This window comes from Cnephaeus nilssonii (assembly GCF_951640355.1).
Source record: "Cnephaeus nilssonii genome assembly, chromosome: 8".
NCBI classification, from domain to species: Eukaryota; Metazoa; Chordata; class Mammalia; order Chiroptera; family Vespertilionidae; genus Cnephaeus; species Cnephaeus nilssonii.
Window position 1 is genome coordinate 14,075,409 of NC_137079.1, and position 17,128 is coordinate 14,092,536.

Here is a 17,128-nt window from a genome sequence, read left to right on the forward strand (position 1 = left end):
TGGTCACAGGGCTTTTTCACGAGGGCAGAGAAAATAAAGGGCTCAGGACCTGGGAGGTAGAAGGTTCCTAATTAGTATTTGTGAATGAACGCGCCGATGGTGGGTGGCATGGTATAAATTGGTCACATAGGGGTGAATACATGTGTAGCTGCATGCTTCAACCCCCCAAGCCTTTGAATTTCTTTACAGTCTTACAACATACGTTTATATAATTAAATACTATTAACCATGTCTATAATTTATTCAGTTTTACATGCTTTCGTACTTAAGGGTACGGAACCAGACCCATGTATGCAGATATATATATATCCAGTGTTAATGTAATCTTGAGGTTTTTTGTTGTTTTTTTGCTACAAACATCGAATGGGCAAACAATTTTCTATGGCTTGTGTTGGAGAATGTCAGTGATCACACATGTCTATATTTTCCTCTCCTTTCCAGCTCTCTATCCATACTGCATTGCCCAGGTTTCTCTGCAGTTAGCTTGGGCCGTGTGACCACTTTATTACTGCCGTGTAAACAGAAGTGGTGTACATCATTTCCTGACTTATTCCCAGCACTATCTCCATGCCTATCCCTTTTCCTTAGCCAAAAAGACCTAAAATGTGGCATTGGCTTATCAGTCAACCACGGCAAGGGGCCAGATAGGAGAGATGGGAAGGTGGGAGAGCCCTGTTATACATGGCAACAATCTGGTTGCCAATGATAACTTGGAAAGCAGACCATCTACCTACTGAGCTTTCAGCTCAAGGGGAAAAAGCTTGAAAAAATGCTCAGAGTGTGTATTCACTGAAATTAGCTGCCTTTGGCAAGGGATCATAGGACATACAAGGGGAAATAAAAGGGAATCGGAAGAGTCCAGAAATTTGGGGCACCAAAAGATGGAAACATCCACTGCTTTTAGGCCCCATAAAGTAAGAGAAAAATTTTAAGAAGCTGTATGTGACAAAGGGTTAGAAAAAATTTTAAGTTTGCCCTAGCCGGTGTGGCTCAGTGGATAGAGCGTTGGCCTGCCTATTAAGGAGTCTCGGGTTCAATTCCAGTTTAGTGCTCTTTCTAGGACATCCCACGTGTCTTGAAGGAATAAATAATATATTATATATGAAATCCAATGATAAAGGTTGAGATATTGTGAAGTCCTGACTGTAAACTTGGAACAGGATTATGGCACTTGTGTGTGTCCTAGAGCAGGTCTTTGAATTTGTGTTTGCATTATCTGCTATTGATTATAATGTAAAATTTATGTGCTCAGGGTTTCACTGCTTCTTAACACTGTATGATTTCAAGGGTACTGACTTTGAATAAATATTACTGATTAAGTTAAATTGCATAGTAGTTATAATGATTATATTGTTAGTTGTTCTAACATTCATAATATAACTGAGCCAAAAATTTTCCTTTTTTTAACAAAAAAATAAGTTCACTAAAAGTTAAGAAGACAGTTTTTCTTTTTATCAGAAAAGAAAAATTATTTTTTTTATTTACCAGAACTATGGAAAATTTATCTTTAAGTCAAGGTCTTATATAGCAGTAAAGTTTGATTGGCATATAATAACATATAGTCTTTTTTGGTAACTCAAGGCTATGTCACATATAGGCAGAAGTAAAAAAAAATTAATTCTTCAGTTCCATCATTAATCAGTTCATCAACATTTATAAAATATATTTATAAAAGGTATTTTTGTGAAATTAGTTTGTAAATATAAACATAGAAAATTCACTATTAGTTTCCAAAGCAGAAAAAGTAGGTAGAAAATCAAGTTTGCAATATTATCATGTGAAATAGAACAAGACAGTAAGAAAGAATTATGAAGGTGATTTTATAAGAAGAGCTACAATTTACTATACACTGAGATTGCTTCTAAAATGGATTATTGGGAGACAAATCTATAAAGAGGTTTCATTCTGTCTTTAGCATTGAGACTTCTAATAAACATGCATTTTACCCAATATGTACTTCAAAACGAAACAAAAATAACCACAGATTAATTAAGTCTTTATTCTCTAGATCAAATAAAGTCACATGTCTCATTATGTTTTTAAAAAATTTCGTCCTTTTCACACATTCATTTCCAAGTGTATCCTCTTTGAAAAAGAAGAGGGTTTGCAGTCTTTATTAGATACATTCCGAGGGACACCAGAGAAACAGGCCGAGTTTTTTATCATGCAAGAGTGGAGGGGACTGCATGCATAGCAGGAAATTTAATAATAAAAAAGGAAAGAAGCTAAAGACCCCGCATTTGGGGAGAAACACCTGCTGCCTAAAAGTTATCAGCAAACACATGAAATTTTGTATGTAATTAGGACAAAGATGTTTCTGGGTTTTTAGGAAACCTCTTGTCATGCTGACATATGGCATTATTCAGGCTGCAGTGTACAGGGAATGCACTCTCAGCTCCATATCAATAGTATCTCAGTTTATGTAACAAAAATGTCATACATCCTTAGGCTTTAAAATACTCAGATACATGCTCCCTAACTTGGTCCTCTCAACAGTCACAAATGGATGGAGTGGGAAATGAACTCAGAGGTATCATGCTGCACAGACTTCCAGTTGCTACAGCTGATGAAGCAGTTTGTGAACACTGGGTGTAAACATAGTTTGTCATGCAAGATAGATGATTCTAATTCACAGCTCCATAAGCCCCAACTTTGCCTTTCTGTGTGTGTGTTGTTTTTTTTAATAACAAGTCAATAGCAAGTATTACTTGTTTGTTTATTTAGTTATTTATTTTTAGCTGTTAGATCCAATCGATGAATTCAGTAGAGTTGTAGGAGACAAGATTAATGCACAGAAATTAGTAGTTTTTCTATAATGCTAATAACACATTTTTTTAGCCATCTTGACCAGAAGTTTTCCCTTTTAATTTATTATTGTTACTTAATTTTAGTTTTTATTCTAATTTATTGGAGAACTTTGAAAAACTTCATATATAATAAGAATATTAACAGTGACCAAAAACTCAAAATTGTCTTCTTAGAGAAAATTGTCATAGTTTTAAAAGTCCATGACAATACCATATCTATATCTATATATATAAAAGCCTAAGTGGCCGGCTGACTAGCTAACTGGCCGACCAGCCAGTACCTATGATGCACACTGACCACCAGGGGGCAGACGCTCAACACAGGAGTGGAAACCACAGGCATGGAAACATGGAACAGGCTCATGAATCTCAGAAGGAAGGGGGAAGAAGGAGGGTGAAAGAGATTAACCAAAGATCTTATATGCATACTAGAGGCCTGGTGCATGGATTGATGCACTGGTGGGGTCCCTCAGCCTGGCCTGTGGGGATCAGGCTGAAATCGGCTCTCCGACATCCCCAGGGATCCCAGATCGCGAGAGGGCACAGGCCAGGCTGAGGGACCCCACCGGTGCATGAATCCATGCACTGGGCCTCTAGTCTATATAATAAAAGCATAATATGCAAATTAGACCAGATGTCCTTCCGGACATCCTTCCTTCCAGACAAAGCCACAGTGGGTGGGGATCGCTGCAGAGGTGGCAGAGGCCCCCAGCCATAGCGACAGCGGGGGGGGGGGGGGTATGGCGGGGGGAGGCCAGGGCCAAGGACTTTGCATGAATTTCATGCATCGGGCCTCTAGTAGTGATTATAATAGGAAAGTCGTCAACAGATATTAGTAAAATTAAAGTTTGGAAAGATTTTGAACTTATTCTATCCCTCAAATAGGGATGAATTGAAAAAATCATAATTTTATTATTATTATTGTTGTTTAGGTATAGAATATTCTTTACAATTCAATTTTATATATAAGCAATTTGCTAAGGTACATCAGAAGATATTATTTCATTAAATATAATTTTATGCATTTAATCATTATTTCTATATTATTTAGTGTATACATGGGAATAAAAAGAAAAGAAATTTCACATTGACTGATATTCTAAAACAAAGTTTCAAAGAACAATCATATGCCAGTAAACAGACCATAAAACAATAATGTTCTGTTTTATGGTATTAGTCAGGCGTCCTCAAACTACGGCCCGTGGGCCACATGCGGGTGTTTTTGCCGTTTTGTTTTTTTTACTTCAAAATAAGATATGTGCAGTGTGCATAGGAATTTGTTCATAGTTTTTTTTTTAAACTATAGTCCGGCCCTCCAATGGTCTGAGGGACAGTGAACTGGCCCCCTGTTTAAAAAGTTTGAGGACCCCTGGTTAGTCTTTGTTATTCTCAGAATAGGAACATTTCAAAACTAGAAGTTAATTGAAAGTAAGCGGTCTATTTTGGAATTTAATCGCATTAAATATTGCCTTCCAGATTCCATAGATTTATTTCTTCGTTTGTTTGTTTATTTGTTTATACTCCAAAGGAACTTCATCCAAGGCCAGTATAACTTACGGTTCTTCCTGGCTATTAAGACATTTTCCTTAGAATCAGTTACTGTTTTACTCATCTCCCTCCACATCTGTGGCTCTGCCTCTCACATTTCTCCCCTTCTTGTTATAGTGATGCCAGTAGAACACACTGAAACACTGACAGTTTCTGAGGGCTTTATTGTTATTGGTATTATATTGGTTTCTCACTCTGTGTGTGTAGGTGGTCTGGCATAACACTTTTAGGTTCTTCTATTGGAATAGAAATATTCCCAGAAAAGTCACTTTCCTTCCAACAGCTTAGTTTAAAAAAAAAAATGATAAGTGGCCTGTTTATGGAGATTAATTTTGCAAAAGAATTGTGCTCTTGAACTTAAATGAACCAACTGACAAAGTCAAAATGAATAATGAAGCCAAAGGTGTTCTTTTTCTCTAATACTAAGATTGTTGGTCTGAGGATGAAGGTGCAATTAAAAAATTCCTCAGAGTTTTATAGTTATAGTTTTTAGGGTTCATTATTTCTGACCACTTAAAGCTTCTAGGTAAATGGATAACCTTTTTTTTTTTTTTTAATGGAAAAGTGCATTGAGGATCAAAGTGCCTTGATTGAAAATGTTTGACAACATTTCTTCCACATTTATTTACACTTATATATTTACAAAGTAAGGCTCTTTGACATGTACTGGCATGCTTACATTTTGTTTGCATTATTACTGTGTTTTAGTATTAATTGCTATGCATTTGTTGTGAGTTTTAATGCAAGAGTTTATCAGACTATTTCTTTTGTAGATTTGTTATGCTTATATTTCTTATACTACATAGGAGATTTAGCCTTTTGAGGGGGTTTATTTTTAAAATTACAAACTATAATTATCAATGTTCATGACTCTGAGATGCAATAAATAAAGATTTTTGGGGGATGCTGTTAGTATTTATCACAAACCTCTAAATTCTGCAAAGAAGATTATCCATTATCTTGTAAAGACTACTATAAAGAAGCATAAGTATTCTCATGACATGGGTAATTTTTAAATTATGTGGCTAAATGATTGAATATAATTTCACCTAATAATATGCATTTATCAATATTTTTCTCCATTAAATCTAAAAGAAAGGGGAGTTATGTTCCCAGTTTCATTTTTTTGGTAACTTTCATTCTACATTCTGGCTTCTTTTGGGGCTTATCTGCATAGGCATGTTAGTCCTCTTAACTTTTCTTGTCTTTTTCTTTCTTTTCTCTCTTTCCCTGTTTTTAATATTAAAGAGTAGGAGTATAATATAGTTTGAAGGTGAGCAGAAATTATTTTAACTTAACTTCAACATTAATTAAAAAAAATAGAAAATAAGTATCTGTGCCATAGTAGAGATGGTCATTTTGGGGAAGAGCCAAAGGATGTCTTTTCAGCTATATCACAAAGTTAAAAGTTTATTCAACTTATTATTCCTCATCTATTCACATAACATTGATTACGTCTCTTACTCATAAAAATTCTAATATTTTATATTTTAGTATCTCCTGCTACATATGCTTAAAAACATCTTGGAATAAAGATATTTTTTTGCAAAAAAAAACCCTTTTCTGGGGCAAGTTTTTAGAGCATATGAATAGAAATGCTAGTTACTAGAAACTAAGTAGGGTCAACTACGTAAATAAATTATTTGTTACTCTATTTTAAGGAATAATAATATACCACTTATCCATTTAATAATTACAGGAAGTCAAAATAAATTTTGATCTTACTCTGTAGTAAACTAAAAAAATAAAAATAAAAGCACAAACATTGTAAAATTGTTTAGAGAGTTGTGAGGCGGGAGGCCTACAACATTGAAAAGTGTTTTTAAACCATATATGATGAATGAAAATTATCTTGTCTACTGGAAAAAATATCTAAAAAGTTCCCAATTTTTAAAATTAGTTAAAATAAGGAACCTCATAATGGCATGTGTACCTGTGCTTTGATACCTTATGGTAGAGGTGACATTGATGAATGTGTCCATGGATGAGTGATTCTGAACTGTAGCATCTCATGACCTGCAGGTGTTCCCACTGCCTTCCCCTGCTTGGGGTTGTAATGGCTGTTTGCAATTTGTCTGTGAATTATACATCTTTGCTAAAATTGAATCTTACTCCTTTCACATGCCCTGCTATGTGCCAGCATGATCTCCTGGAGCAGCTGTGGATAGTTGTCTTCCCTTTGAAATTGTGGTTCAGGGCATCTAGATAAATTCCTTTTCTCAGTTCACTTCCTCAGTCTTTCACTGCCCTATTTCAGATGTTTAAAGTTATTTCATTTTCTGATGGTTGTCTCACTTACTCACATGTCAGTTGAAGGGGAACTGAGTCCTGATTTCCTTGAAAAGTTATAGAAATATGTTTCAGCAAACCATGTTTTTGTGATCAGATTCCATTTTTGATTTTAGGAAATTTTAGCCTAATAAATGTGCATGGGAATTCTTGAAATAGCAAAATACTTGGAAATCTCTGGCTCTGTAGACATTTAATTAGACCCAGATTTGGAACTGATTTGGAAATCACCTATAGTTTCTGTAGCTCATATGTCAATCTGGTCAATATCAAATGTTGAATATAATTTCATTTTATTAAAGATGAATTGAAGTCACTATATATCTGTGTGTATATATATTATATATATATATATAATATATATACATATATATATTATATATCCTATATAATGAAGAAGTAATATGCAAATTGACCATCACACCCTCACAAGATGGCTGCATACAACCAGGCCAGCAGGGGGTTAGTGAGGGACAACCAAACAACTGAACAAGCAGGCTACATGGGGCAACCAGGCAGCAGGGGGGTTAGTGAGGGATGACCAAATGACTGAACAGCAGGCTGCATGGGGTGGCCAGTCCAGTGGGGGGGTGACCAGGCTGGCAGGGGGGCAAATGGGGGCAACCAGGCCAGCAGGGAGGGCAGTTATAGGCGACCAGGCTGGCAGTGGGGGGCAGTAAGAGGCGACCAGGCCGGTGGGGGGCAGTTAGGGGCAACCAGGCTGACGGGGGGTTGCAGTTGGGGGCGATTAGGCTGGCAGGGGGAGATGAGGGGTGACTAGGCTGGCGGTGTGGGGGCCAGTAAGGGGTGACCAGTCCGGCGGGGCAGGGGCAGTTGGGGGCGACCTGACTGGCACCGGGGGCTAGTTAGGGGTGATTAGGCAGGCAGGCAGGTGAGCAATTAAGAGCCAGTGGTCCACGATTATGAGAGGGATGTCCGACTGCCAATTTAGGCCCGATCCAGCCGGCAGTCGGACATCCCCTGAGGTGTCCCAGATTGGAGAGGGTGCAGGCTGGGCTGAGGGGACCCCCCCCCCCCCGCCACCATGCTAGAATTTCGTGCACTGGGCCTCTAGTAAATATATATAATTTTTTAAAAATATGGTTAAGCTTAGCCTTTATTATTAAGTACAATATCACTTTTTGTCCAACTATAATTTTATGTCATACTAAGAAACTATCTGGAGTCTGCCCAATCTGAATGGTGTTTAAACATTATTGTTTATTAATTTTTGTATCCTCACCTGAGGATAAGTTTATTGATTTTAGAGAGAGCAGGAGGGAGAAAGAGAGAGAAAAAGAGAAACCATCTATGTGAGCAAGAAACATCAATCAGTTGTCTCTCGTACATGCCCCGACTGGGGATCGAACTGGCAACTTAGGTATATGCCCTGATGGAATCAAACCTGAAACCTTTTGGTGTAAATGATGATGCTCCAACCAACTCAACTACCTGGGCAAGGCAAAACATCATTGCTTACTTTTGAAGCTATCTTTCTTGAGCTGTATTTTCACAGTTGCAAATTTTAAAGTTATTTTAGAGATAGTATCACTTTGTTAATGCGCTTAAAATAAATTTGCTTATTATATTCAATTTTCTAAAGTTAGGCAGTAACAAGCTAATAGGGAATGTAAAATTATTTTTTATGAAGAAACTTAACTTTTAAAAAACAAGTAGTTATGTTATTCATGTTGAATTATTGATCATTTCTGGAAAAGGAGCTTTTTAAGCATTATACATTTTATATAAATTCATTTATTCTCAACCTGCAACCTTACATTTTATCATATACTAGAGGCCCGATGCATGAAATTTGTGCCAGAGTAGGCCTTCCTTGCTCCAGCTGCCAGCACCGGCTTCCCTCTGGCACCCAGGACCCAGGCTTCCTTACAGCCCAGGCTTCATCTGGAAGGTCGTCTGGAAAGGATGTCCGGTCTAATTAGCATATTATGCTTTTATTATTATAGAGACTATGTAAAATAATTATGCAAGGTGAGTACCTAAAATTTATTTTGAGTATTTGATGTTCAGCTCCACTAAGTATGGACTGTTGTCTACTTGGTGTTAATCTTGAAAGCTGTAGATACCAGGTACAAGTGGAAGTGTGAAAGGAAGCTAACTTTGATAAATCTGTGGAAGAGAAGAGTCTTCAACTGAAGAACTCTGTATGCTTGATTATAGCGCTGAACACTCTAGGCTTAGCTGCTGACTAGGAAGGGATCAACTGGCATTTGTGTGTTGAGGGGTGAGGAAGTCATGGAGGTTTTTAGACTTTAAAATAACTGGTTAAAGGTTCTTCCCACACATATTTATCCATTCCAGGCATATTTGTGTGCTTTTTATGTACTAGACTCTTGGGATGTATTGCTGAATTAGAAAGGTACAGAATTTGCCTTCCAGAGCTTATAGTCTACTGGAAGAATTAGACGAAGAAGCAGAACAGATGCATACATTAAATAACGATAAAGTGAATCGACTGCCATGGAGAGAGGACAGAGCAGGAAAATATCTGAGGGACTCACCCGAGGAAAATGCTCTCTGAGGAGATGACTTTACGGGTTAAACGTGCGAGGAGGGATAGAGAGCTGTCTTGATTGAGGGACAAGAGTCAGTGGCAGAAGAAAAGGCAGGTGGACGGGTAGATTATGTGGCTGGATCACAGACAGGGAGGAGGGCAAAGATGAATTTAGAGAGGAAGGCCAGAGACTGGTGGTAAACATCTATACATGGGGGGAAATTTTTTTTTAACAAATTCAGTAATTTACTCAGCTCATTTTCTGAATGGAGAAACATTTTTATGTCTCACTAGCTTATGTGCCGTAACAAAATAAAAAAGGAAACTGTTGAAACCCCTTCAGAAGTCAAGCTTTTGCACAAAGACATTAAATGAAGAAAATGAGCCTTTTCCCCAAAGGCACACCCTACAAGTTAAGTGCACGGAAGAGTCACCGTCTATTTGAAGAAAAAATTTCCCAATAAAAGATTGCTTCCCCATAAGAAGCATCACTGCAAGACATTTCCTTTCCTATTCCTATTGGTCACTTTCTCTAAAAGTCATTCCGAAGTTAAAACCCCAAATCCCTGGACACTCAAAGCAGCAGAGATGGGAAGGGAATCCATGTGTGAGAGGCACACACACACACACACACACACACACACACACACACACACACACACACGTTCTCCCCAGATCTGTGAGAATACCATGAGGCAACATGTGACATGAATGAAAATGCCTGTCAGCGGCTCCCGGGCAGAGGGCAGTCTCTAGGACCCAGCAGCGCCGTGTAGGTCTGGAGAGGAGAGGTAGCTTTTGACAGCGGAGAGCCGTCCCCTCCGCGCCGGCTGTGGGAAGAGAGAAGGGAAGTCGGTCACCTGGCGGCCAAGGCCAGTAACACAGCAGAGCGGGGAGGACCCTTTCTCTCTCCCTCTCTGGCTTCCTCCCTCTCCCCCTTTCCTCTCCTCCGCGGGAGCCACCTCCTGTTCCCCCAACTCTCAGAGCATCACCTTCCCAGGAGAACACCCCCTCCAGACTTTCGGATCTGTCCCCCGCGGAGGGAGCACCGCTGAGCTGCAGAGCCTTCGGGAGGTCGGGGCAGGACTTCTTCGGGGGTTTGGTGCCCGGGAAACTGGGGAAACTGATCCCGGCTCCAGCTCGGGACTCCCCGGGTGCGGAATTAGCGGCGGGAGGCAGCCTTTCACCCCGGACTCTTCCCTGCACTTTGCACACATTTGCTTGACATTTGCCGCATGACGCCGTCCGGGGAAGCGGCTCCTTTCCTCGGGAGGCAGCCGCCGCCGCCGCTCGCCGGCTCCTGAGCGGATCGCAGGAGGAGGAAGCGGCTCAGGCGGAGGGCAGGTCTCCCCCTGGCTGGAGCCGGCGGAGCCGGGCTGCACCGCGGTCAAGATCACCTGTCCCCGGGATCTGGGAGGAAGTCAAACAAAGTGCATTCTGAATTATTATTTATTGATTGATTGATTATTTATTATTATTATTTTTTTAAACCGGTGGCGGCGGCGCGATCACGGAGAATGAGACTGAGAGAGGCGGCCAGGGCTGGGAGGAGGATAAAGCTGAGTTTAGGCTGGAAACTGAAAGACTAGGTCGCTTCTGGGGACCCCCCTGCCCGGTGCCTCCCTGCTTCCTCCAGCTCCGCTCCATGGACAGATCCACAAACCTGGACATCGAGGAGCTCAAGGTACGGGGTCCTCGGGGCGGGCGGCCGGGCGGCCGGGCGGGCGTCCTTCCCTCCGGCGCCCCGGCTCTCTCGCTCTCCCCTCTCCTTTGCCGCTGCCTCTGCCTCCCGCTGCGGGAGGAGTTGGTGGCCCCCTGGGACGGCGAGTGGGCTTTGGGGGTGCGGCTTCCCCGAGCGCCAGTGCGGGCGCCCCTCGGAGTGGCGCCGCCGAGGAGGGCGCGCAGGGGCCGAGGACGCCCCGGGCGGATTTCTGGGGCTCGGCCGGGCTCTGGGGCTGGGCTCCCCTCCCTGCCGGCTCCTCCTGACAACAGTCGCCCTGTCCCCCCTCGGGCTCAGCTGCAGCAGCACTTGGGGTGCAAGACCAGCACCCAGGACTGCTGATCGCTGGGGGAGGCGGCGGCGGCAGCACTGTCCGTGCCCGCTGGCTGCCCGGCGAAGTTGCCCGAGCTGCGGCCACTTTGCCTCGGCTCCCAGCTCCCGGCCCCTCCGCCCCGCCCGGCCGCCCGGCCGCCCTCGGGAACAGCCTGTTTCTGCTGGTGGGTCCGCGCCACTCCGTGAGCCCCTTCTCCCCACGGTTGCATTGCCCCGGGCGGGCGCGAACTCCTGTTCACTGGGGGGTGCGGGAGGGTGGGAGACCAGCAGCAAGTGGGGGGCTGGAGAGGTTCCCCCGTTCACCTAAGGAAGCCAGCACCGCAGATGCGCCAGCTCCTACAGCCCCGGCTCCGAGCGGGGCTGGGAAGTGGGTGGGGGGACTGGAGGCTACGGCTGGTCTGGGCTGCAGGCTGGGAGGTCACCTGGGGAGGCTCCCAGCGGCCCTGCCCCGCTGCCGCCCTGGGAACGCACTGTCCGGCACCAGCGCTGAGCCCCAGCCTGGCCGGTACCCCCAGGGCGCCCTCTGGCTCCCCAGTCCCTGCTGGGCTGTGAGGGGCTGGCGGGCAGGAGCATCAGGCTCAGTTTACCCCTCTGCCCATGGGCTCTGCTGCCTGCAGTGCTGGTTTAAAAAAACAAAACACAACAACTAAAAAACAAACAAACTAAAAATAAACCACCTAAAATTAAAAAAAAACAACACACCAACAAGCCACAAAAAAATTTAAATGTCCCGCTCACTGGAAATGAAAAAGCTGGAAAGGGAAGGTCCTTTCTTTTTATTCTTCACCCTTCCTATGGCTAGGCATTTTTTACCCTCTACTCTGTTGCTTAAAGGGGTGGTGTATTTACTTTTACTTTCACTAGAGACTCAATTCAGATGGTCTTTGTTCAGGTGAGGGTTTCAGTCACTCCTGCCCACTGGGGAGACTTGACTGGTAGAGGTTTTCCCAGGAGATGCCAGAGGAATGAAGGTGCCCAGTAAGCGGAGAGGGTTGGCTACTCCCCCTGTAGGGGGCAGAGGGCTCCGTTCACCCAGCGCCCAGCCCAGGAGCCCGCCTCTCCTGGTGCTCTCACTGCCTGAGGGCAGAAGGGGCAGAGAAAGGTGGTCTGGGGCTGGGCTGATGGAGATGAAGGTGGGGTGGGGAAGCCTGGTCAGAACTTACACACCACTTCAGTGGAGATTCTGGGTTTGTTGGGAAAAGATAAGTAAGGATGAGGCATATTTGCTGCTCCGGTTAAAGTTGGGGGACAACAAGTTTCTGTTATGGCCAAGGTCATAGTCAGTAGACCTCGGTTGTCCTGGAATAGAGATCTCCTATTATCTCTGTACTGCACCGAGATGGGACACAGGCATTTGTGTTTGAAAGGATCCCTCGCTGCCTTTTCCCAAGCATCCGGGTCGCTGGCTAGGTTTTATTTGAGATGCAAAGAACACAGGAATGCCTTTCGTGACGTATATGTCACGCAGAGGCAAAGTCTCCAGATTTTTATTATTTTTGTTATATGTATAGGTATGGCACGGAGGAAAGTTTTTTCTTATGAGAAATGGAAGAGAAAAGTGATTAAGGGTGATCATTTCCCCTGATAGCCCATTCGTTTCTTACTAGTTTAGTCTCCACTGAACCCTGGAACCACTTATTAAATTGTTTAAATCAGCAAAAGAGCAAACCCACAGAAGTGGGAACTTCTGTCTACTTTAGTGGAAGATCACAGCTTAACCTCGGAACTACATATCAATTCAGACTCTCACAGCCAGAGTGTGCTACACTTTGTGGAGGAGTAGCAAAGGGTCGAAAGGGAAAGGGCTTGGGAGTGAGGGAGTGTACTGGCAATGACCGACTGGGAGGAGAAGGCTGCTGGAGGCGAAGATCTATTGAGATTGCTGAAAAATTATGGCAGGGACAAGCCACTGTTGAGAGTCAAAACTGGCAAGAAAGGAAACGTCGTCAGGCTTTATTTAAAGAGAGAGAGAGAGAGAGAGACATCTTCCAGTTTGTGAAATACATTTGTGTTGTCAGGTTCGTCTGCACTTCTGGAACACAGGGCTTTGAAACTTACTCTGGACTATGTACACTCCGTAGAGGTGGGCGCACTAAGTGTGGAATAGGTTGTCTGGATTTCCTCTGCTCAGCAGAATCCATTGGCTTGGGTTTTGTAGACAGTTCTCCTTGAAGTTATTTTCTGGTGGCTTCTTGCTGAGGAGACCCTCATGGTGGTCAGTGGAGAGGGGGTGGTGAAGAAAGCTGGGCTATTGTTGACAGTATTTACTTGTTGACTTTTCTTCCTGTGATCCAAGAATACTTACATTAGGACACATCCACATAAGAACTTTTTCATGTAAATAGCATGAAAATAAAGTATTCATTGGGGTCTGAGAAATAAATAAATGTGCATAATAATACCACGTGGCTTAGTTTTAGATCATCCCTATTATTAGGTAAAGCTGCTTACCTTAGCTCTTAGGAAAGAAGTATTCAGCCAATTCTTTATATTTTTGGTAAATTATTTTCTCTTTAGCAGATTTTAACAGAAATATATATATATATATATATATATATATTGCTACGCTGTATGTGTGGATATTGATTTTTTGAAATATTGTGTTCAGTAAATAGTGCTGTCTTTTGCAAGTTTTTAAACTAAAAATAAGCTTCAATAATGAAGGGTTAAGCCATTGCTGTCCTTACCATGAAACCAAATAGACTATGCATATTAAAATATTTACGGGTGGAAAGTGAAAACATAGTGATGTGTAGAAGACTTGCTAATGAAGGTACACCTGTTTCATCTTCTCTGCTGATGAAACCGATCAGTGTTGAAAAGGGAGAGTTCTCATCCAAAGAATTTCAGTCTGTTCTTTTCCCTTTGATCTCTCTCTCTCTTTCTCCAATAAATGTATAAGCTTTACTCTGGATTTTGCCCTGGTGTTTGTTTTAAAGAAGAAACAACATCAAACAACCCAAAATATGGGTTATTGCTTTGGAAATGCGGGTGTTAATGAGTATTGACATTAGAGAAAACATGCTTTATCCTGGAATATCTGAGTTATTGAGGACTTTTAGGGGTTGATATTTAAAATAATTACTTTAGCTTTTCTTTTTTTTTTTTTTCTGTGTAGTTGCCCTCATTTAAACAACGTATGTTATGCCCTGGAACAGAGAATGCTGCTAATGTTCAGAGCTAATACTTGTAAATTTGCTTTTTGTAGCATTTATTTATGAGACAGTAGGCTGAGTAAATGGTTATACTTAAATAATACACATAACTCTAGTGAGTCCTTTACTGAACTTTTGAAATACGAGTTTTAATTTACTTATATTAACTTGGAAATCAAGAAATTATGCTTTCAGATGCTAAGCACTATTTATAGGTAATTGTAATTTGCTGAGAGTTTAATAAACATAAAACAAAAAATGGTATATATAGCATAATTTTTGCAGTCTTATTTGATCCCAGCTTTTATTTATTATTTGTCAGGATTGTTACCTTAATAGGATCCCTGGCTAGAAGTTTAAAAAATGAAATGATTGTTACTTGCAGAACATAAACAATATGCTTCTGAAATGTGTTATTAGTTATCATTTTCAAAGGTGCCAAAATCATAAACTACATAGTTAATCCTGAGATACACAAAACAGCTTTTCAATAAATATAATTGTACTTGTTAGACTTAATTAAATGTAGTTCAGTCACTGTTGCTTAATTTTATCTATTAATTTAAATAAAATTTCATCTATAAAGTATTTGAAACATGTCCTAGATAGTGAGGTAAAAGCTTCCCTGAGTAACACAATTAGGTCATTAAGAAAGTATTGCATGGGCAAGAAATAATCCAGCAAAAGTAAAATTGCACAAGTCTTTAAACAAGTGGTTGGTTCAAAATTGCTGAGGTCTAAAACTAAATCTTGTAGTACATTCATCTACAATTTTAACCAAGTAAGAGAGTTGGTGCCTAGAAGAATTCTAAAAATGTTTTTTGTTTCATCAATAAGACAGCCCAGGAAAGTCAGGCTTACTGAAGTGTAGGAGGCTTTGTGATGAGTATAAGTAGGTGGTATTTTTTGTTAGTCATTCCATAGTGAAAAATAGTGCTCTCTAACAAATGTCATATTTTTAGCAATCTGCCTTTTATATTCATTCCATGGCTTAGAATAGGGAAACATATTTGCGAATACTGAATTATTTGACCTCTTTCACGTCTAGAGGCAACTCCTCCCATCCAGGCCTAGTTCCAATTCTCTTTTGATCACAGGAACCAGTCATGAAGATGTAGCGACACTTAACCTGATTTCTTTATATTCAAAATACGGGTTTGTTTTGCTAAAGTTGAAATACATTGCAAGTAACAGTAGTGAAACATTCTTTTTTTTTTTTTTAATATGGTTCAGAGCAATGAGTGAACATTTTTTATATGAGTGGTAAAAGAATTAAGAAAAATACTTTTGAGGGAAGTTGTGCAAATGACTATTTTAGAAATCTTTAGTGTCCTGCTGTCATCACTAAGTATATATTCCAGTCTCCAAACTGGCTATTATAGCTTTGCTGATCTCCGGACTTTACCAGTTGAAAATACATCAAATTTTGAAGGTTCATTTAAAAAGGATATTTTAAGATTTATGGACTTAAAATCACAGCTATACAAGTGGCTTAATGCTGTAAGACAATCATAAATCAGCATGTGTCTTTAGGGACATTCCTTTTATAGGATATTTAGTGTTTCCCCTACCATATTGGAATTTCAGCTAAAATATTATTTGGCAGAGCTTACAACTCTAAGTTACTAAGGAAAATGACCATGTACTTTTACCAAATCTCTGTGAAGTTTTTGAGTAATACATTTAAATGGGTCAGTTGTATCAATGAATAAAAGTTTGTGTCAAAATAAAAGCGTGTAAATTTAATTGTTGAGAATTGTGCTTGATTTGTGATAAAATTCTTAGCTTCTAATCTCTATGTGACTAAAAAGTAAGCTCCTTCATTGAATATAAGTGTAGGTTTTAATATACTGACATCTAAGTTTTTATTTATTGTCTTCCTTTCCTTGACAAATGTTTAGAAGCATGAGGTGGTCTTATAACCTAATAAACCTTACTACAGACTTCTAGGCTAACCACAGAATGAGCAAATTCATGCATCACCCTCCATCCCTTCAAGAGAATTCTTTAAAAAATCACACCCTGTCTTGAGAACTTTCTTGATGCTCCTAAACAATGTTTTTGTAGCTTGACTCTGAAAAATATTGTAAGCCCTTGTCACATTGTGGAGCATTTATATTACTTTGTTGGTATTAAATAGGTTATCTAGAGTGCTCTATGCCAAGGTGACATCAGACTCCTTTAAAAAGAAGGGCTTTCATTATCCAGCCAGAAAGGCTTCAATTGCCATGGAGATCTCCATCTGTGAAACAAGAGCTCAAGCTTCAGCCTTCGATAGTCATGGAAACAATCACCTCCCACCACAATGAAGTTCAGCAGGAGTCAGGAGTCACAGACACCCCAAAGTACCAAAGCTCTCACCCCAAAACTAACAGCTTGTAACCTTTAAGGAGATTGATTTGTGTAGTGGAAAGGACACTGATCAGGTTGAAGCACAAACCCTGGCTTTGCTGTCCATCGGAGGTGACACCTTGGGCATGTGTTACAATCCTTCTTTGCCTTTGGCTTCTCAGAAGATAGTGGCACTGCAGGGTGGGAATTGAATTTGATTCGTAGGTTTTGTTGTAATCATTTTTAGCCACCACAGGTGAAGAATTTGTTCAAAAAATGTTTTCTAAACAACCACAATGATCTGAAACCAATCAAAGGGGAACAGTTCTGTTTGGGACGAAAGAGGCTGGGGAGCTCTATCCAGTCTACTTCCCCTTGACCCCTATAGTTGACCCCAGGAAGCTGCCTAGAACTGTAAGAGTGAAGAACA

At 41.0% G+C, this 17,128-nt stretch overlaps 1 protein-coding gene across 2 annotated transcripts in view; it reads left to right on the forward strand.

Annotated features, from left to right (window-relative positions):
- The first annotated feature begins 10,690 nt into the window (after positions 1–10,690).
- Positions 10,691–17,128, forward strand: part of SGCZ (sarcoglycan zeta) — a 631,986-nt gene continuing 625,548 nt past the window's right edge. For both annotated transcript variants that reach the window (XM_079778790.1, XM_079778791.1), the window contains exon 1: positions 10,691–10,843. In XM_079778790.1, coding sequence (XP_079634916.1) covers positions 10,805–10,843 — 39 coding nt within the window. In that variant the 5' untranslated portion in view covers positions 10,691–10,804. The remainder of the gene's footprint in view (positions 10,844–17,128) is intronic.